At 37.7% G+C, this 20,372-nt stretch overlaps 1 protein-coding gene across 2 annotated transcripts in view; it reads left to right on the top strand.

Moving 5' to 3' along the window:
• Positions 1–20,372, top strand: part of dync1h1 (dynein, cytoplasmic 1, heavy chain 1) — a 107,981-nt gene that overhangs the window by 70,230 nt on the left and 17,379 nt on the right. Inside the window, exons 45-68 of one of the 2 annotated variants that reach the window (XM_043697386.1) lie at positions 1,649–1,763; positions 1,856–2,017; positions 2,463–2,677; positions 3,549–3,753; positions 4,269–4,442; positions 5,045–5,164; positions 5,257–5,377; positions 6,103–6,298; positions 6,490–6,607; positions 6,779–6,994; positions 7,159–7,371; positions 8,046–8,173; positions 10,760–10,913; positions 11,002–11,148; positions 12,477–12,627; positions 12,967–13,220; positions 13,699–13,833; positions 13,938–14,032; positions 14,245–14,419; positions 15,986–16,061; positions 16,164–16,324; positions 19,437–19,548; positions 19,669–19,729; positions 20,121–20,244. In XM_043697386.1, the coding sequence (XP_043553321.1) occupies positions 1,649–1,763; positions 1,856–2,017; positions 2,463–2,677; positions 3,549–3,753; positions 4,269–4,442; positions 5,045–5,164; positions 5,257–5,377; positions 6,103–6,298; positions 6,490–6,607; positions 6,779–6,994; positions 7,159–7,371; positions 8,046–8,173; positions 10,760–10,913; positions 11,002–11,148; positions 12,477–12,627; positions 12,967–13,220; positions 13,699–13,833; positions 13,938–14,032; positions 14,245–14,419; positions 15,986–16,061; positions 16,164–16,324; positions 19,437–19,548; positions 19,669–19,729; positions 20,121–20,244 (3,628 nt within the window). Of the gene's footprint in view, positions 1–1,648; positions 1,764–1,855; positions 2,018–2,462; positions 2,678–3,548; positions 3,754–4,268; positions 4,443–5,044; positions 5,165–5,256; positions 5,378–5,636; positions 5,833–6,102; positions 6,299–6,489; positions 6,608–6,778; positions 6,995–7,158; positions 7,372–8,045; positions 8,174–10,759; positions 10,914–11,001; positions 11,149–12,476; positions 12,628–12,966; positions 13,221–13,698; positions 13,834–13,937; positions 14,033–14,244; positions 14,420–15,985; positions 16,062–16,163; positions 16,325–19,436; positions 19,549–19,668; positions 19,730–20,120; positions 20,245–20,372 lie in introns of both variants that reach the window. The other variant, XM_043697385.1, reaches the window with a different exon arrangement.

Genomic DNA, 20,372 nt, shown 5'->3' with positions numbered 1-20,372 from the left:
TCATTAGTTAAAGAACCTGAAAAGAGAAGTAGGGTTTGTATGTATATAAGATTAAATCCAGGCAGTTTAGGCAGGAAAGATCTGGCCCTCTACCTTGAAGGCTTTTTGTTTAAGATCTGGCCTTCCCCATTTAAAGCCTAATTACCTAACCAATAATAGTAGCATCTGGCATTAGCTGACTATCTTATAAGATTTTATTAATTCTGCCATCCAATTGCGATGACTTTGTTTCTTTGAATGACTAAGCTATTTGTACTTGAAATGGCTTAGATGAGTCTCTCCGTCTCTATCCTCGGTAAACCTGAGCTCATACAAAGGTCTCTGCTTGTATCCTGGCTCGTGCACAGTTCCACTCATTTGCTTGCCGATCAATATTTGCTCTCAGTACAACAGCTTAGTTTAAAAATTCTTCGTCTTGTGTTTTAAATCCTTTCATGGCCTTCCTCTGTTGTAGGGCTGAGGAAGGTGATTGTTCCAGGAATTCCACATTTCATCCAATGTTGTCTCAAGTCCATTCAGTGTTGTTTTCATTTATAGCAGCCGATTGAGAGGGAATATGATTTGAGGGGTAGATATGGTAGACCAGAAAAAAACTTTCTCCTTGTTAGAGGGATCAATGACTAGGGCTTTAGATTTAAGGTAAATGTGATGAAGCTTTTCTCACCAGTGTGTGGTGGGAATCTGGATTTCACTGCCTGTAATGGTGGTAGAGGCAGAACCCTCAACGTTTGAAATGTGCACTTGTGATGTCAAGGCACTTAAGGTTATAGTCCAAGTGTTGGAAAATGGGACTAGAATAGTTGGGTTATTTTTGACCAGCATGGACAGAAGGGCCTCTTTCTGTGCTGTAGACCTCTCTGATCAAGCCTTAGTCACCTAGCCTAAAATTTCCTTTGTGGATTTGATTAGATTTTGCCTAATTTTTAATAAAAATTTCTAACAGAGTTCACAGAAGTCTTCTAACATTAAAGAACAACACAGATTTTAAGGGGCATCTTAAAGGTATTGAAGTGGGAGAGGTCAAGGGAAGGAATTCCTGTACTTGGGACCTAGATATCTGAAGGCTCAGCTGTAAGAAGGTGATGAATATGAAAGTTTGAATTGGAGAAGTGTTGAGATCTCAGATGTAGGTAGCTAATAATCAATCTTTAAAAAGCAGTGAAAGACATAAGGGTGGTAAATAGGGTAATGGTGGCTATGCTACCGGATGAAATCCAGAGACCTAGATACATTGCATAGAAGGGGTCATTGGGAACGTGCTATAAGGCTGGGAATGGAGTTCACGTTGGAAACGGTCCGTGGAATTTATGTCTGATCAGAGCAAGGGTTGAATTGCAGGTGTGAAACCTACTTTGAATTGTGATTGTAGTGTAAATCTGAAAACTGTGTTCATTTGGTGGCTGGTTGAATGACAACATAGAAAGAGCACCAGGCTAATGCTATACAACTGATGCTGGAAACTCTGGAAGCAACCTGTTTTTGTTTCTCATTGTGAACTATGGGTAGAATTTGGTGATTTATATATTGACCTCTTCCATATTATGTTCAAAACAAATTAGACTTCAGGTGTTTGATTTATCCTTCAGTAGTTTTTAATTATTCAGTTGCCATTCTTACAATTTTAAAATATAACTTCATTTTTTCGTAGGATATTCCGGCAACCACAAGGCCATTTGCTGCTTATTGGAGTTAGTGGTGCAGGAAAAACAACACTGTCTCGTTTTGTTGCCTGGATGAATGGCCTTAGTGTTTATCAGATAAAGGTTTGGCTTAGTTGATTTTTGCGAGAAAAGGTAAAATTAAGTTTCTTTAAAGTTCAATTTCAGAATTGAAATTTTGAAATATTTGTGTGTAGGTTCATAGAAAATATACAGGCGAGGATTTCGATGAGGATCTGAGAACAGTGTTGAGACGCTCAGGTTGCAAAAATGAGAAGATTGCTTTCATTATGGATGAATCCAACGTACTTGATTCGAGCTTCTTGGAACGTATGAATACATTGTTAGCCAATGGGGAGGTAAATATTAAACGTTGTTAATTATACCTGAATTGTGCTTGCCAACCAATGATCTGCCACAGCTTTAAAATACCTATTTTTATGTAAATTGGTTAGTGATGTAATCCTGCAAAATTAGGACTTTTCTTGCTATTAGCAAAATGCTTTTAAGGCTGTTAATTTAAAAAGGATTTTTGAACATTGAGTACTGTAGTTCTTGTACTTAGCATTTGTGTCGACATTCTATTCAGTTAACATCAGAACAGAGGGGAGGAAGCTAAAATTCTTGCAAGTATTCCACAGATGTGGCGGAATCTGTGAATAAAGAAATGGAGTTAGTATTTCATGTTGATATCTAATCATTAATTCAAAATAAGGCAGACCCATATAAAGCATAAGATTCCCTAAGCTTAGGGTAATGAAAAATTTTGTGGCAAGCATGTTAATTTGATATCCTGTTGAACAGGTGCCTGGGCTATTTGAAGGAGATGAGTATGCTACCTTAATGACTCAATGCAAAGAAGGTGCTCAGAAGGAAGGTTTAATGCTTGACACTCATGAGGAACTGTACAAGTGGTTCACGGGTCAGGTTATCCGCAACTTGCATGTTGTTTTTACCATGAATCCATCATCTGAAGGCTTGAAAGATAGAGCTGCAACTTCTCCAGCTTTGTTTAACAGGTAAACAGGTTTTTATAGGGCAGGAGTCACTCACTGAATGAACTGTGGCAAACATTGTGTACTACTTTAATATTTCTCTTTCCATCTTCTGGCCTGTCCAGATAAGCCCTTCTTATTCAGCATGTTTATTTGCTTGTATAGTATTTTTTGTTTCTAATATTTCCTGTTCGCACAGTTGGGTAAGATTACTTGAATCAATACAAGTTAGGAATGAGAGTAGGCCACTTGGCCCTTTTGAGCCTGTTCTGCCATTCAGTAAGAATGTGGTTGGTCTGGTATTAACCTCCAAATTTACATTCCTACATGTCACCAAGAATCTTTCATTCCCTTGATAATCGTGAATCTATCTGCCTCTGCCTTAAATATTTAAGGTTTTGCATCCACTAACGTTTTGCGGAAGGAAATTCAAAGACTCATCCCTCTGAGAGAAAAATATTTCCTCAACTGTTATAAATGAGTGCCCTCTTATTTTTAAACCGTGATCTCTAGTACTGGATTCTCCCATAAGAGGAAGCATTCTTTCAACATCCAACTGGTCAAATATCCTCAGGATCTTTTATGTTTCAATTCAGTTATCTTTAACTCTTCTAAACTCCCAGAGGATAGAGACCTACTCTTGGCCTTTCCTCGTAAGGCAATCTGCTCATTTCAGGATAAGTGTCAAGCCATTTTCCAAAATGCAAACCCAAGATAGATTTTCATACTAAGCATGTGCTTCAATCGACACAGCTTAACTTAAACATTATAAGTTGTCTTATTTGGTTCAAAAGTTATAAACAATTTTATATGGAATTAATTAAATGAAATGAAATTTAAAACCCATCATTAATGTTTTCATTTGAATATACCCTTTTCTTTAAAATCTTTTTAGGTGTGTCTTGAACTGGTTTGGCGACTGGTCCACTGAAGCCTTGTACCAAGTTGGTAAAGAATTCACCAGCAAAATGGACCTTGAAAAACCCAATTACGTTGTCCCTGACTACATGCCAATTGCATATGATAAGCTTCCTCAACCACCATCTCACAGAGAAGCTATTGTTAACAGTTGTGTTTTTGTTCATCTGACGTTGCATCAGGTGGGAGTACTGAAGGCAACTGATATAGCAATACTGATTCCCTTTTTAAATATGAAAAGTGTACCTTCATAAATGAAATCTCATTTTAGGCATGTCTGTGTATTTGAACAGATGTGTGAAGGCTTTTTTAAAATGTGAAATAACCTGTATCTCAAAAAAATCTCAGTAAATGGACTATATATACTTTGAATCTGAAGTCAACAGTTTGCAATTTGAAAGCTTTTTAGGGTATTTTGGGGATAGAAGTTTTAATAGGTTTTATTGCATATTTGGATGGTACTTAAAACTTTTTAGAATCAATTTTTAAAAATAAACTTTTTTTGATAAATTTCCAAGATATTGAGATTATTTATTTTTTTCATCCTTGTTTTGAATAGTACTTGATTTCGTTGTCGTTTATGTATTTTAGCAGCACTTTTAGGAATGCTTTTACAATACATCTATTTGAACCTAAATTTCAAAAATGTTTGTTGAATATCTTAAATCAGTTAAACTGAATTTTTTTTTCTTTTTAGGCAAATACTCGATTGGCCAAGCGTGGAGGCAGAATAATGGCAATCACTCCTCGCCATTATCTGGACTTCATTAACCACTATGCCAACATGTTCAATGAAAAGCGTAGTGAACTGGAAGAGCAGCAGATGCATTTAAATGTTGGTCTGAGAAAGATTAAGGAAACAGTTGACCAGGTACAGTTAGCAAATCCATGAATCTCACTAAATTTGTGTAATGTTTTAATGAAAATTGTGATTCCAAGCTTCCATTTACATTAATTTGTCCTACTTTGAGGGCAAGTAAGCGGATTGAGCAGTGATTTTGTTTCTGAATGTGACTTGGCTTAAAAAAAAGTAATTCCGATACTACTATTAACTAGTTATAATCTACCAGTAACGATGGCCAAAAATTCTCTTTATCTCCTCCTGCATTGTATCTGTTTAATCTTTATATTCTGTGCTATAGATTAAACTGCAATTTCAGCAATGAAAGATGACTAAAGTTTTACATATTCTTCTAAATCCAACATGACTTCTTTTTGTCACTCTTGACTCTTCATTGCCCTTTTTAAGGATTTCATAAATGTTCTCCTTAGACTTTTTGCATCAACAAAAAGTCATTTGAACAGCACACCAAAGAATTCTGACAAATTTTGTTTTGGGCAAATATATATTTTATAAACCTGGGATACTATTTAAAGGTGATACTGTGGAAATACAATAAATTGTCAGACTTCATAAATTTGCTCTGTTAATAATTTGTACCTGAAAATAAAAAGTCCTTTTACTCATTCTAGGTTGAAGAATTACGGCGTGATCTGAGAATTAAAAGCCAAGAACTGGAGGTTAAAAATGCAGCAGCCAATGATAAGTTGAAGAAAATGGTGAAAGATCAACAAGAAGCAGAAAAGAAGAAGGTAATTTGAAAGAGAGGACACTTTAATTGACATTAAACTCCAGTTCAGAATAGAATTGATCAAGTAAGATACCTTTCGCTCTGTTTTGATAGGTTATGAGCCAGGAAATTCAGGAGCAGCTTCACAAACAACAAGAAATAATTGCTGACAAGCAGATGAAAGTAAAGGAAGATCTGGATATGGTAGAGCCTGCTGTTATTGAGGCTCAGAATGGTTAGATGTGTTTTAAATTGCAACCTTTTTTAAAAAAAATCTTTGAAATTGGTCTAGTATGCTGAATTGCTATCTTTAGTGACATTTTGTTTACTTTATATTTTGGAACTATGAACCTATTAATTTTCTGCCTTTTTAAACAACTGACTAACTGATCTTTTCTATGTGATTTTTTTATCTCAATTTTCTGTCTCCCCTAATCTTCACTTTTTCTCTTACTGCTTACTTGCACTTTGGTCTACGGTGCTGGTCTGATTAGCTGTAAAATCGATCAAGAAGCAGCACTTGGTAGAGGTTCGTTCAATGGCTAATCCGCCAGGTGCAGTGAAGCTAGCACTCGAGTCAATCTGTCTTCTCCTGGGCGAAAGTACAACTGACTGGAAACAAATCCGTTCGATCATTATGAGGGAAAACTTCATACCGACCATAGTAAATTTTTCAGCTGACGAAATCAGGTGAATAATGGGGTGCACACAGCTGCTGGAGTAAAAGGAAATTTCCTAGAAGACCAGCTTGAAGCTGAAGAAAAATTGCATAACAGTTGGCCATAAATAGAATTTCCTATTTGATGTAGCATTTATTAAGCAAACAAATTTGAAGTTTGTCTGACTAAATGTACTGCTGGTCTTCAGATTACAAATTTCCCCTCCAGTCCCAGCAACTGTGTACACCTTTATCCTCTTGCATGTCCATTTAAAGCCCCTTTCTTTTCACCCCTCTATTAGCTGTGAGCTCTATAAAGAAGCAGCATCTTGTTGAAGTGAGAGCTATGGCCAATCCGCCTGCTGCAGTAAAACTCGCTTTAGAATCAATCTGTCTCCTGCTGGGTGAGGAGACAAATGACTGGAAAAAGATCAGACAAGTTATTATCAGAGATAATTTCATCACCAGCATAGTCAACTTTAATACTGAAGAATTAAGGTATTCATTATTTTAATTTTAAAATATCACATTTATCTTGCATTTGACTCTATTGCTGCTCTTCATTGCTGTGCACCACCTAGTTTATAACTGGCACCTTTTTTTTTTTGTAGTGCTGTATCAATTGTGAAATTTGCATCCATAAACTTAAGAGATTAGCTATATTAATATTGTTCATCTTTATTCATCAGTGATGTTATCCGAGAGAAGATGAAGAAAAACTACATGTCCAATCCAAGCTACAACTATGAAATAGTCAACAGAGCATCTTTGGCTTGTGGTCCAATGGTGAAGTGGGCAATTGCACAAGTGAGTAATTTGAGAATGTAAGAAGTTTGATCAGGACTAGTCGTACAATCCATTAATCATTATTTTGTTTCCACTCCTTTTCCCACTCTTTTTCTCTCAATATCTGTTGTCTTGACATATTATAACCTTGCATAATTGTTTTACTTTCATATAATTTCTTTTGTTTTGTAGCTTAATTATGCTGATATGTTAAAACGAGTTGAACCCTTGCGCAATGAACTACAAAAGCTGGAAGATGATGCAAAAGAGAACCAGCAGAAGGCTGATGAGGTTGAGCAAATGATCCGTGACCTGGAAACCAGTATTGCTCGTTACAAGGAAGAGTATGCTATTCTGATATCTGAAGCCCAAGCTATTAAAGCTGATCTTGCAGCAGTAGAAGCGAAGGTGAGTAATGTTTAAGTAAAGATTTTCTAATGCACCTTCTGTCTGTGTTATGTAAGTCTTTCTAAAAGAGTTAGGGTGGGTTGGACAGCAACTAAAGCTTGGATAATTTGGGTTCAAAATATCATGTTTCTTTTATCCATAAAATGCACAAAATCCTCCTTCAGGTTAACCGAAGTACTGCACTACTGAAGAGTTTGTCTGCTGAACGAGATCGCTGGGAAAAGACCAGTGAGACTTTCAAGAATCAGATGGCCACTATAGCTGGAGACTGTTTACTATCAGCTGCTTTCATCGCTTATGCAGGATACTTTGATCAGCAAATGCGCCAAAATCTGTTTACAACTTGGGCACATCACCTACAACAAGCAAGCATTCTGGTAATTTTATATACTTCCAGGAGTTTAAGATTTGTGTTAGAGTTGTTGTTTTGGATCCTGTTGATTGGTATTCAGAACAGAAAATTTGTTATTGGTGATTCAGTACCTTGACTGTGACTTGTGTATAATTTTCATGAGTCTGGGAGGGATTGTTCCCCACGTCAATGATAGTAAGGGATTGTCTTTTGAATGTGTGTGAAGGGTGTAGTTGATGTGAGAGCAGTTGTCAAGATCCATGTCTGAACCAACAGGGTAGGATAAGGAATAGTAATCCTCTGTTTATTATCCGAGGCACATGCAAATCGTATATGACTACCTGCTTAAATGCTTAAGGAAAGTACGTGTACGGATGGAAAGAGTTTATTTCATGCAGCATGTATTTGTAGCACAGAAAATGCTGTTTAACTGAGGCTATGGCCCAAGGAGAATGGATAACTAGGATGCGAGAAAGAATTTCAAAACAATAAAGATGTGAGGAGATTCCAGTTAGAATAACAGTAACTGGGACTGCAGTATTACTCGAGATTGAGAAGCTCTTGTGAAGGGTTCTACGTTCTTGTCTCATGGGTAATAGGGTTTCTCCTGACTTTCCAAGTTTATTTATCAGCTATGTAGAACCTGTACTCTATTTGATTGTGTATAGGTCAAAGTTAGTCATTGACTTTTACTTTCAGTTCCGTACAGACATTGCAAGAACAGAGTATCTATCTAATGCTGATGAGCGTCTGCGCTGGCAAGCAAATTCTCTACCTGCCGATGACTTGTGCACAGAAAATGCCATCATGCTGAAGCGCTTCAATAGGCACGTATTAAAAAAATCCTTTTGTTTATGGTTTTATTGGTAATAGTTATAACAGGACTGACTGTTTGCTAGATACTTCTGGCCTTTTAAGACCACACTGGAACTGGAGTATTCTCATGGACTAAATATGAAATTAATGTTTGATAGAATGGTTGAAACTGTTCTAACCACACTGTTTCTACATAAATGTCAGTATTGTAAAAATAGGCACCTGTTGTTTGTGTTTATTTTTGGCATGGCAAAGTACTCTAGACTTGTACAAGATACTTTTCTGTATATTTAACTTGTGGTCAAGCAAAGAGATATAGACCAAAGGCAGATATATGGACTTAGGCCACAGATCAGCCACTGGGGCAACATGGTGGTTCAGTGATTAGCATTGCTGTCTCAAAGTGGCAGGGACCTGGATTCAACTCTATCCTTGAGAGATTGGCTGTCTGCAGTTTGCATGTTTTCCCCAAGTCTGCATGGGTTTGTCCCACGGGCACAGGTTTCTTCCCAACAGTCCAGAGACATGCAGTTAGATGGATTGGCCATATTCTCCAGAGATGTGCAGGCTAGGTGGATTAGCCATGGGAAATGTAGGGTTACAAGGATAGGGTATAGGGGTGGTTCTAAGTGGGATGCTCTTTTAAGGGACAGTGTGGACTCGATTGGCTAAATGGCCTGCTTCCACACTGTCGGGATTCTATGATTCATTGAATGGTGGAATATGCTCAAGGTGTTGAATGACCTACTCCTTTTCCTATATCTCTGGCTGAATGTACATAATAAACTTGTGGAAGGTTATCAGGTTTATTAGCTGAAAATGTGTTGCTGGTAAAGCACAGCAGGTCAGGCAGCATCCAAGGAACAGGAGAATCGACGTTTCGGGCATAAGCCCTCACTTTGTTTTCTTACCCATTGGCACTTCAAGTCAGGGCATCTTTTAAAAACTGTTGAACCTCTAAAGCTCCAAACCTCTTAAGAGGAAATGTTAAATACCATTGTTGGCTAAAATACTCCTCAGTAGTTTTTGTTCTCATTTTTATATGAAAAACCCAGGCTCTGAACAATTCTTATTTGTGTGAATGAATGATTGATACAATGATAACAAGCAAATAGCATGAAGACAAAATGAAGAATTCAGCTTTGAAAAGAGTTTGACTAACTTGGACTGTGGAGAGAATTTTAATCTAAGAACCAAAAAGTTAACTTTGGATTGGAAGGTCAGGAGGTTGGAGTAAAGATCGAAGAAAATCTTTTTTTTTCCCAATCCAAACCACCATCTCGCATGTCCATTTTTAGCTTTAGCTGAAACCAGAATTTGTGTGGGCGACCGATATGTTCTTCTTAGCCAGATTGGAATTTACTAAATATAAGATTGCAGGCTTCATTGTAATTTTATTCTGGACTTTAGTTGCTGTTCGCTGGGTTTCATCTTTATAAGAAAACCTGGCAGCTACAAGGAGGTGAGGACTTAGTAGATTTGGGAGGTGTTTTGTTACCACTTTGCCTGCAAATATTTTGTGATCCCATCAATAGTGAACTTTGGCCTCTGTGTTCTCACCAGGAGTAGTAGGAAGAGTTGAGATTGAAGATGAAACAAAGTTCTGTTTGGGTACAAGAAGAGTAGAAGGGAAAAGAGCAGGAGTGTGACTTTTGAAGTAGAGGATCAGCCATGGCCATATTGAATGGTGAAGTAGCTCAATAGGCAGCTGTCCTATTGTTGCACCTGTATTTTGTGTTTCTATGAATGTATTCCATTTGATCTTAATAGGATAAGGCTTTGTCAGTTGCACAAGGATACCACAAAGTTTTCCCTTCTGACCCAGAATGCTTAATTACTGTTTCAGACAACTTCAGTAGTACTGAAAGAATCTCTCTTCCTGACAAAATCTATGAACCTCTTCTTTTAACTGCTTTTTCTAATCTGCATGCATATTGTATTCCCTCACAACCTTGGTTCAGTGATTCATATGCTCCTCTTATTGTCCTTAATGTAACAGTTCTTAAATCTCCACATTCAGTTTTCAATACACTGCAACACCGGGCAGAAAATTGAGAGAATGTCACTGAAATTCAGCCTCTAGTTTTCCGTTTTAAGAAAAAACGTTTGCTCATTGATGTTGTGCTCTACTTTACTTGTCTTTCATGGAGCAAGTCCTTTGCCATTAGGAGTATTTTCTGTCCAAGCCAAAGCGAGAATCTTTTGTACCACCGGCTTTGTTATAACTATTTAATTTAACATGCACCTGCCTCTGATCTTAAAGCCTAGTTTGTCTGGCTTGACGCTCAAAATTCCTTTGCCCACTAGTCCATTATTGGGTTCAAATGCTCAATTCTTAAACTACTTGGAGCTCACATTCATCGTTGGATTGCTTAGATATTTCCAGTCAACATTTTCAGATGTGGTGATACATGTTTGGAGAGATGGGACTTAACCTGGACCTTTTGGCCAAGCCCTACAATGAGTTTTCATGATTATATTGGCTCCTCTTTATGTGAACATTGTATAGTTTCTAATGACAATCCCATTTAAAAGGAATGTGATCTGGTTCATGTTTAACATTTAATTTACTAATTAAACATTTTATTTTTGGAAAGGTACCCATTAATTATTGACCCGTCTGGTCAGGCCACTGAGTTTATAATGAATGAATACAAGGAACGCAAGATTACTAGAACCAGCTTCTTGGATGATGCCTTTAGGAAGAACCTAGAGAGTGCATTGAGATTTGGTAACCCACTACTTGTCCAGGTCAGAACAAAGAGTACATTGTGAAACAATTTTAGTTTTATCTTTGCTAGCTTTTGCATATTTACTGTGCCTGTTCCATTAATTCTAGGACGTTGAAAGTTATGATCCAATCTTGAACCCTGTGCTGAATCGTGAAGTTCGCAGGACTGGGGGTAGAGTACTTATTACTCTTGGTGATCAAGATATTGACCTTTCACCATCGTTTGTCATTTTCCTCTCCACCCGAGACCCAACAGTAAGTCACTGAAATTAACATTTTTAGAATGCTTTCATTTGAGCAACTGTGCATTTTCATTGTGATGCGCAAGTTTCTTTGTTGCAAAACAAACATTAATCACTGTCTGTTGTTAGAAATGATTTTTTAATATTGGAAATTGGTGTTTTGATTCAAATACATATATTTTTTGGCAACACCTAGATGCTTTCCTTAGAGACATCGAGGTGTACAGCATGGAAATAGACCCTTCAATCCAACCCGTCCATGCCGACCAGATATCCCAACCCAATCTAGTTCCACCTGCTAGCACCTGGCCCATATCCCTCCAAACTCTTCCTATTTATGTACCCATCCAAATGCCTCTTAAATGTTGCAATTGTACCAGCCTCCACCACATCCTCTGGCAGCTCATTCCATACCTACACCACCCTCTGCGTGAAAATGTTGTCCCTTAGGTCTCTTTTATATTTTTTTCCCCCTCACCCTAAACCTATGCCCTCTAGTTCTGGACTCCCCAACCCCAGGGAAAAGACTCTGCCTGTTTACCCTTTTCCATGCCCCTCATAATTTTGGAAACCTCTATAAGGTCACCCCTCATCTTGAATTCAGTTTTAAAAGTCTTCCCAGATTTGAGTTTTAAATTGACTTTTCAAATGTTTTGACTACTTTGAACTAGTCTGCATTGATGTCATCTCTGATTACATTAAAACATTAAATTTTGACATGATGGGCAATATTTTTATTTGTTCATGAAATGTGGGTGACACTAACTAGGCCAGCATTTACTGTCTATCTGTAATTGTTCTTAAGAAGGTAGTAATGAACTGCTGCAGGTGTTTGGACATACGTCGATCCACAGTGTTGTATTTAATTGAATTAAGTCACAAGTTACATGACACCAGGTTACAGTCCCAACAGATTTATTTGAAATCACAAGCTTTTAAAGTGCTGCTCCGTCATCAGGTGAAGTGTAGACTAGACCTGATGAAGGAGAAGTGCTCTGAAAGCTTGTGATTTCAAATAAATCTGGTCTATAAACTGGTGTTATGGGACTTCTGACTTTGTCCACCCAGTCCAATGTTGGCACTTCCACATTGTGGCTATAATTGAATTAAGTGAAGTCTTCTGACAACCATAACTTGTAACAGTTGCAATGAAATCTCATAGCAATGCATAGGTTACCTTTGGGATTATACTTCAATTCCAGCCTTTGAATTGTAGAGGAGTAATTTTTAGTGAAGGGTGGAAAAAGATTTTGTTCTAAGTTTTTGGGTAACTTATCCTAATAAGTTAAGTTTGAAGTGAGTTTAAGTAGTAATAATTGTCATTCACATTTTTTCTTCTAGGTTGAATTTCCGCCAGATCTGTGCTCTCGTGTTACATTTGTTAACTTCACAGTGACCCGTAGCAGCTTACAAAGCCAATGTCTCAATGAAGTGCTGAAGGCTGAGAGACCAGATGTAGATGAGAAACGTTCAGACTTGTTGAAACTGCAAGGTTAGTTTTGGGTGATAACTGATCCACTGGTGACTACTTAGTAATTAAACTTTGATGAATAGACAATAATAGTTCCCTACAATTTTAAAAAACGTGTAAAACTGAAATCACTTCCCACCTTTTCTTGTTTAAACTACTGCATCAAACTCTTACCCAGGCAGAATTGATTTCAAAATTGCATCCACCTTACACAACTTGTAAAAGTTTACATCAAGCATTTTGTGGCTTTATTTTCCTTCTCATCTGTCAGTAAAGTTAGTAACTTTGAACCCTACCATTTTAATATAATTCAGACCATTGGTTAATGCACTGGAATTTTGCTAATCTTGTTTTCGATAGGTGAATTCCAACTTCGCTTACGCCAACTGGAAAAGTCTTTACTGCAAGCTTTGAATGAAGTTAAAGGTCGTATCTTAGATGATGACACAATTATCACTACGCTGGAGAACCTGAAAAGGGAGGCAGCAGAAGTCACAAGGAAGGTTGAAGAAACAGACATTGTTATGGCAGAAGTGGATGCTGTCTCCCAACAGTACTTGCCACTTTCTACAGCATGTAGTAGCATCTATTTTACTATGGAAGCATTAAACCAGGTATTATAAAATAGAAGGTATAATTGGACTTAAACTTGTTCATCAATTTGTGTAGGATGGAGTTGTGCCTTAATTTTAGAACAAACTGGGACATTTTTTGAAATGTGTATAATATGAAAAAGTAGAAATAAAGTCTTCCTTTGCCATTTGCTGCATTCCCACACAATAGCTTTGGTATGCACTGATCAGTTGATTTAGAAGATTTAATAGTGTGTTTTGGAATAGTCAGTTAATCAGTTCCCAGTCAGAAACCAGGAGAGGATTTAAAATCATTTTGGACATCGTACTGATGCATAGTATTAATCATACAAGCTATGGCATGCCATGTAAGTTTAGGTCAATTTTGTTTTACTTGTTGCTAATTATCAAACAATTTTTCACTTTGTTGAGATCTGTTAGAATTCCAACTAAAAAAAGTTTGATTTTATTGATAATCCCATCAGATTGCTGATGATATTGTTCATTCTTTGTTCAATAGATTCACTTCCTATATCAGTATTCTCTTCAGTTCTTCCTGGATATTTATCACACTGTTCTGTATGAGAACCAGAATCTGAAAGGAGTTACAGATCATACACAACGATTGTCTATCATTACCAAAGACCTTTTCCAGGTATATATAAGCAGTTGTTTTAAAATAAAAACTTAAAACTAAATGTTTGTGGAGAAAAGATTTTTTGCAAGCATGTCAATAATATACTATTTCTAATGTCACAGGGAACATTTAACAGAGTTGCACGTGGTATGGTGCACAATGATCATATCACCATTGCAATGCTACTCGCTAAGATTCGCCTCAAGGGCCTCACCAGGTAAAGGTTTTTTTTTTGCTTGCCCTGTGTGATTCGGGTTTAATGTTTGTTTTGTGATTTTTAACAATTAGATTTTTAGCGTTTTCTGTCTCGTCTAATTTAGTATGTTTCATGGAAAGTTAATGTGTTGTGTTTGCTAACAATTTGCTTATTAAATATAAACAATCATGGGACATATCTCAAATACAAATCCTCCAATTTGTTCAATCCAGTGAACCTTCATATGACTTGGAGTTCCACCACTTCCTTCGTGGTCGAGAGATTGTCCTGAATGGTTCTTCTGTGTCTAAGATAGATTGTCTCACAACAGAACAAATAGAAGGCATGGAGAGACTGAGTCGTTTACCTGTCTTTTTTGATCTAATTTCCAAAGTTCAAGTGGACGATGTGAGTTATGTTTTAAACAAATTGTATTTTTTAAAATCTATTGTCTCAACTTGGTCAATTTGCAGCCAAGTTAGTTGTCTGACTTTTTCTCAGGGTGGGGAAACAGTGAGGCTGAGGACACACTTTTCACAAACAATCTTACCAGATGTCAAATTTGTCCATGCATATTGTAAGAACAGTTTCTGACTTGCATTGGTCAGCATTGCAATGCTGTGCATGCATTATCCAATATAATTTGTGCTCTACAAATTGGAATAGTTTCTTCTAAATTTAGAAAAACTCTTAATCTTGTTTGTGCTTCAGCATTAATTTGTGCCCTCAATTTTTCCTGAGCCTTTCTTTCCCCTCGTACCCCAGGGAAAAAAAAACAAACACCCCCCTTTGCAAAAATGGGAAGTGATGGCCTTGTTGTAATTGTTGCTGGACTGTTAATCCACGTAACATTCTGGGATCCCGGTTCTATCGTGCCATGGGAGATGGTGGAATTTAAATTCAATTTAAAAATCTGGAATTGAGTCGTTTGTTGGAAAAACAGTTGTCAATGCACCCTTATTGATTGTTGGAAAAACCCATCTGGTTCACTAATACCTTGAGAAAGGAAACTACCATCCTTCCCTGGTCTGACCTATATGTGACTGCAGACCCACAGCAATGTGGTTTGACTGAGCTCTGGGTAATTACGGATGGGCAATATATGCCGGCTGAGCCAGTGACACCTACATCCCATGAATGAATTTTTAAAAAAACTAGCTTGAAATCTAGTTATATTAAAACTTCAATGCCACCTTTGATTCAAATTTGTTACCAGCATATTACAACGTTCTGCACACTGCTTAAAATGCATCATGGTATTTATCTTGATACTTGATAATTTATTCTTTTGTGAGTGTGCATGTCTCTGGCACAACCAGCATTTATTGCCCACTCCTAATTGTCCTTGCGCTGATGGTGATAGTAAGTTGTATTCTTGTTACGGAACATCTGATATATTCTTGCTGCTGTTCAGATTGTAATATGCAGCACACACAAAAATATTCAAATGCAAAATATTTATCTAATGCTGATCTGAGTTCCAAAAAGATGTTGCATTTGGAACTCGCAGTTTCTAGTTTATTTTTATTATAGTACTAAAAAAGTTTCCATGACACTTTGAATAGCTCAATCAGCTTTATTCGAAAATTAAATTTCGGTGGCACAGTGGTTAGCAGCGCCAGTGGTTAGCTGCCTCACAGCGCCAGAATCCCAGGTTCAATTCCCGCCTCGGGCGACTCTGTGTGGAGTTTGCACATTCACCCCGTGTCTGTGTGGATTTCCTCCGGGTGCTCCGGTTTCCTCCTACAATCCAAAAAAAAGTGCAGGTTAGGTGAATTGGCCATGCTAAATTGCCCGTAGTGTTAAGTGAAGGGGTAAATGTAGGGGAATGGGTCTGGGTGGGTCGTGCTTCGGCAGGTCGGTGTGGACTTGTTGGGCTGAGTGGCCTGTTTCCACACTAAGTAATCTAATCTTAATATTTTTCAATTATTGAATATATTTTTGACCTATAATTGTACACTCTTTTTACTGCAGCAATTTAACATCTGGCTAGAGAGTAGTTCACCTGAACAAACTGTGCCTTACCTGTGGACTAGTGAGCAACCTTTAAGTAAGCAACAAACTTCTAATCTCCATGTTTTGAGTATGTGATAGAATTTAATTATTTATTTTAGCTTTCCAAACAAGGTTAAAACTTTTTTTCTTTGTCCAGCTCCTATTGGGCAGGCTATGCACCGACTACTGCTTATCCAGGCTTTTCGACCAGACCGCCTCTTGGCAATGGCTCATATTTTTGTGGCCACCGTTTTGGGAGACACTTTCATGTCAACTATTGAACAGCCATTAGACCTGGCAGCAATTGTCGAGACAGAGGTAAGAAATGCTGTAAGATGTAGGAGCAGAGTAGGCCATTCAATGAGATCATGGTTGATCTGAATCCTTAATTCCACTTTTCTGCCTTTAGCCCATAACCTTGATTCCCTTACATTCAAAGCTGAAATTGAAAAAATTGTACTAAATGACCCAACGTCTACAGCTCTCAGCAGTAAAGAATTCCGTGGTTTCACTACCTTCTAAGTAAAAAAAGGGAAACCATCTTTCAGAATCTACTATATCAAGCCCTCTAAGAATTTTCTATGCTTCAGTAAGATCTTCTCTCATTCTTCAAAACCCCAATGAGTGCAGGGCCAACCTACTTTGTCTCTTTGTGACAATACCTCCATGTGCAGGATAAACCTAGTAAATTTTCTCCGGGCCATTTCCAGTGGCTGCCTATCCTTCCTTAGAGAAGGAGACCAGAACTGTTCATGTTATTCTAGGTGTGGTCTAACTAGTGCTGTGTATAGTTTCAGGAAGACTTCACTATGTTTATACTCCATTGTCTTTACCTTTGTCTTCCCTATTACCTGCTGATCTTGTACACCAGCTTTTTAAGATTCATGCATGAGGACACCCAAGTCCCTCCAAACTTCACCTTTCTGCGGGCTTTCTCCATTTAAGTAATATTCATCTCTGCACTTTCTACCAAAGTGCACAACCACAATATTCCATCTCCTGAAGTTTAGCAAGTGAACAGTAACACTCAATATTTTTTGTATCTAGATTGTCGTCCTCATTTTTCTTTCCATGTATTTTTGTATTGTCTTCAAACTTGGCAATATACATCCACTTGCCTCATCCAAGTTTTTAATATATTGTAAAAAGTTGTCTCCAGCATTAATCCCTGTGGCACACCACTAGATACAAGTTGCCATCCTGAAAATACCTGCCTTATCCCAAATCCATCGTCTATCAGGGAACCTGTGCTGTATCCATGCTAATGTACCACCCCAACACATGGGCTCTATCATACTAAGTAGTCTTGTGTGTGGTTCTTTACCAAACAGATTTTGGAAATCTTATCCACTGGTTATCCTGCTTGTTAATACCCCAAAGAGATTGGGGAGGCATTTTCCCTTCATGAAACCATGCTGGCTCTGCCTTACTATATTTTGCATTTCTAATTGCTACTATTACATCCTTTATAATCTAGATATTTCTGTGACAGGTGTTCAGCTAACTGACCTATAGTTAGCTGTTTCTGTCCCTTTTTGGACCTTCATATGACTTAGAGTTACATTGGCAGTTTTGCAATCCATTGGGATTTTTCCAGAACCTAAAGGATTCGAGGGAGACCAATGCATCTCTATCTCTCATCTGTAGCTACTTTCTTTAATACTGAAGGGTGCAACCCCTAGGTCTAGAGGACTAAGCAACATGCCCTGTAAGGTGCACAACTGTTCCAAGGATCCACGTGTCACAGTCAGTGTCAGCACGTCAATCACTGGGTTGACCTTTCGTAGGAGAAAGAAAATTAGAGGGAATGCTACTTACCAGCTTTTCGCACAATGTTTTCCTAGAATATATGAATGTTTTCTCAAATGATAATTATTGTATTTATGTCCACCACCATCACCTTTGCCCCCGATTTGGTATTTTTGGAAAGCTACTATCTTCTATTGTGAATACTCATACGAAGGCTTGATTAAACTCCTCTCCAATTTCCTGGTTTCCCATTATTGTTTCTCCAACCTAATTTTCTAAAGTATTTCCTTCCCTCCCCAACCTTTATATTTAAAGAAAGTAGATATAACATTATACAACATTGGAAAGGCAGTTGTTTGAACATTTTTAATGTGCTTCCAAGTGTCATATAATAATACAGCACAGGTACACTCTCTTCGGCCTGCGTTGACCAGTTATCCTGAACTGGGCTAATCCCATTTGCCAGCATTTGGCCTATATCCTTCTCAGACCTTCCTATTCATAATACCCATCCAGATGTCTTTTTAGATGTTGTAATTGTACCAATATCCACTGGTTCTTTTGGCAACTCATTCCATATGTGTCACTCTCAATGTGGAAAAAGTTGCCCTGTAGGTCCCTTTTAAATCTTCTCAACCTCCAACCCCACTCACCCCCTACACACACTTTAAGCCTATACCCTCTAGTTTTGGACCTGCCCTACTCCTGGAAAAAGACCTTTTCTTTTTACCCTATCCATGCCTCTCATGATTTTATAAACTTGTATAACGTCTCCTTTCAGCCTCTGACGCTCCGGGGGGGAAAAGTCCCAGCCTATTCAGCCTCTCCTTTATAGGTCAAACCTTCCAATCCCGGCAACATACTTGTAAATCTTTTTACCAAACCCCTTCAAGTTTAACAACAACGTTGCTATAGCAAGGAGACCAGAATTGAATTGTGGCCTCACCAATGTTCCTGTATAGCTGCACCAAAACATCCCGACTCCTATACTCAGTGCACTGACCAATGAAGGCAAGCGTGCCAAATGCTGCCTGCAACTCTACTTTCAAGCAGCCATACACCCGCAGCTCTAGGTCTTTGTTCAGCGACGCTTCCCAGAGCTCTACTATTAACTGTATAAGTCCTGCCTTACTAAAATGCAACACCTCACATTTATCTAAATTATACTGCACCTGCCACTCCTCAGCCTACTGGCCCATCTGATCAAGGTCCTATACTTTGAGTGAACCTTCTTTCCTGTCCACTACACCACCAATTTTGGTGTTGACTGCAAACTTAACTAACCATAATTTCCTATATTCACACCCAAATCATTAGAAAAATGACAAAAAGCAGTGCTTAGGAAATCAAGTTGAAATTCCTATCTATTTTTCACATCGACATCAGTGACTCAAGGCTGTCAAATAATGGATTTTGTCATGTTCTAGACTTAAAGTCCCATAGAAAGTAAGAGAATTGTGTTTTATCCATTTCCAATTAGTTTGATATGTCTCGATAATTAGTTTAGTCATTTTCAAAATACACGCTATCAATATTAAGTTCAACTTTTTCGGAATTATTTTATCTCTTCTAACTGTTGTAGTCTGTAGCAAAATAACTTGTATGACCACCTGTATGGGTATGTTTGTGTGGAGGTTATTTCTCCATGTCGACTGAGATCGACCTTGCTTGTTATCCTTAGGTGAAGCCAAACACTCCGGTGCTTATGTGCTCTGTGCCTGGCTATGATGCTAGTGGACGTGGAGAGGATCTTGCAGCTGAACAAAACACTCAGATTACATCTATTGCTATTGGTAAAAATTCTGCTATCAACGTGAATAATAACTGATGGAAATACAATTGAATTTTTTAGTCATTGACACTTTGCATTCAGCGTTTCATTATTTAATTATTTTGACAAATGTGTAATATAGGTTCTGCAGAGGGTTTCAACCAGGCAGAGAAAGCTATTAATACTGCTGTCAAATCTGGAAGGTAAGTGAAGTTACCCAGTATATTGCACTAGTTGAATTTGTGACATACATACTATTGGCAACATTTAATATGTACAGTGCATAATTACCCAAACTTTGCCTTGATGTTACCAACATCAGCACTACTCCTCACATTTTAAAATTTATCTTTAAGTTATGTATTGCATGAGTGCACAAACATTGAAATATGTAAACAAAAACTAGTTTTGCTAATTTAGAAGTCATGCCTTCATATTCATGTCTGGTGCAGTTTTACCCTGCAGTCAAGTGTAAGTGGATATGATAAATCAAATACATTGGACTTGATGTTGACCAGGAATTAATGACATATTATCTGATCGTGTTGTTTCTAAATGGCACTTGTAACCAATTTTTTTTCACTCTTTTAATAGGTGGGTGATGTTGAAAAATGTACATTTAGCCCCTGGTTGGCTCATGCAATTGGAGAAAAAGCTGCATTCCTTACAACCCCATGCTAATTTCCGTCTCTTCCTTACAATGGAAATCAATCCTAAGGTAATACTTAATCTGAGTATTAAACTTGCCAATAAATTTGTTATGCTGTTAGTAAACTTCAAATCTTCTGGACAATACAGCAGTGAAAACAATTGAACATGCCCAAATGTTTTGGTCACTTTTCAATA

Source organism: Chiloscyllium plagiosum, chromosome 10, assembly GCF_004010195.1.
Source record: "Chiloscyllium plagiosum isolate BGI_BamShark_2017 chromosome 10, ASM401019v2, whole genome shotgun sequence".
Lineage (NCBI taxonomy): Eukaryota > Metazoa > Chordata > Chondrichthyes > Orectolobiformes > Hemiscylliidae > Chiloscyllium > Chiloscyllium plagiosum.
The sequence above is the reverse complement of the archived record's forward strand: the minus strand, read 5'-3'. Positions and strand labels throughout refer to the sequence as shown.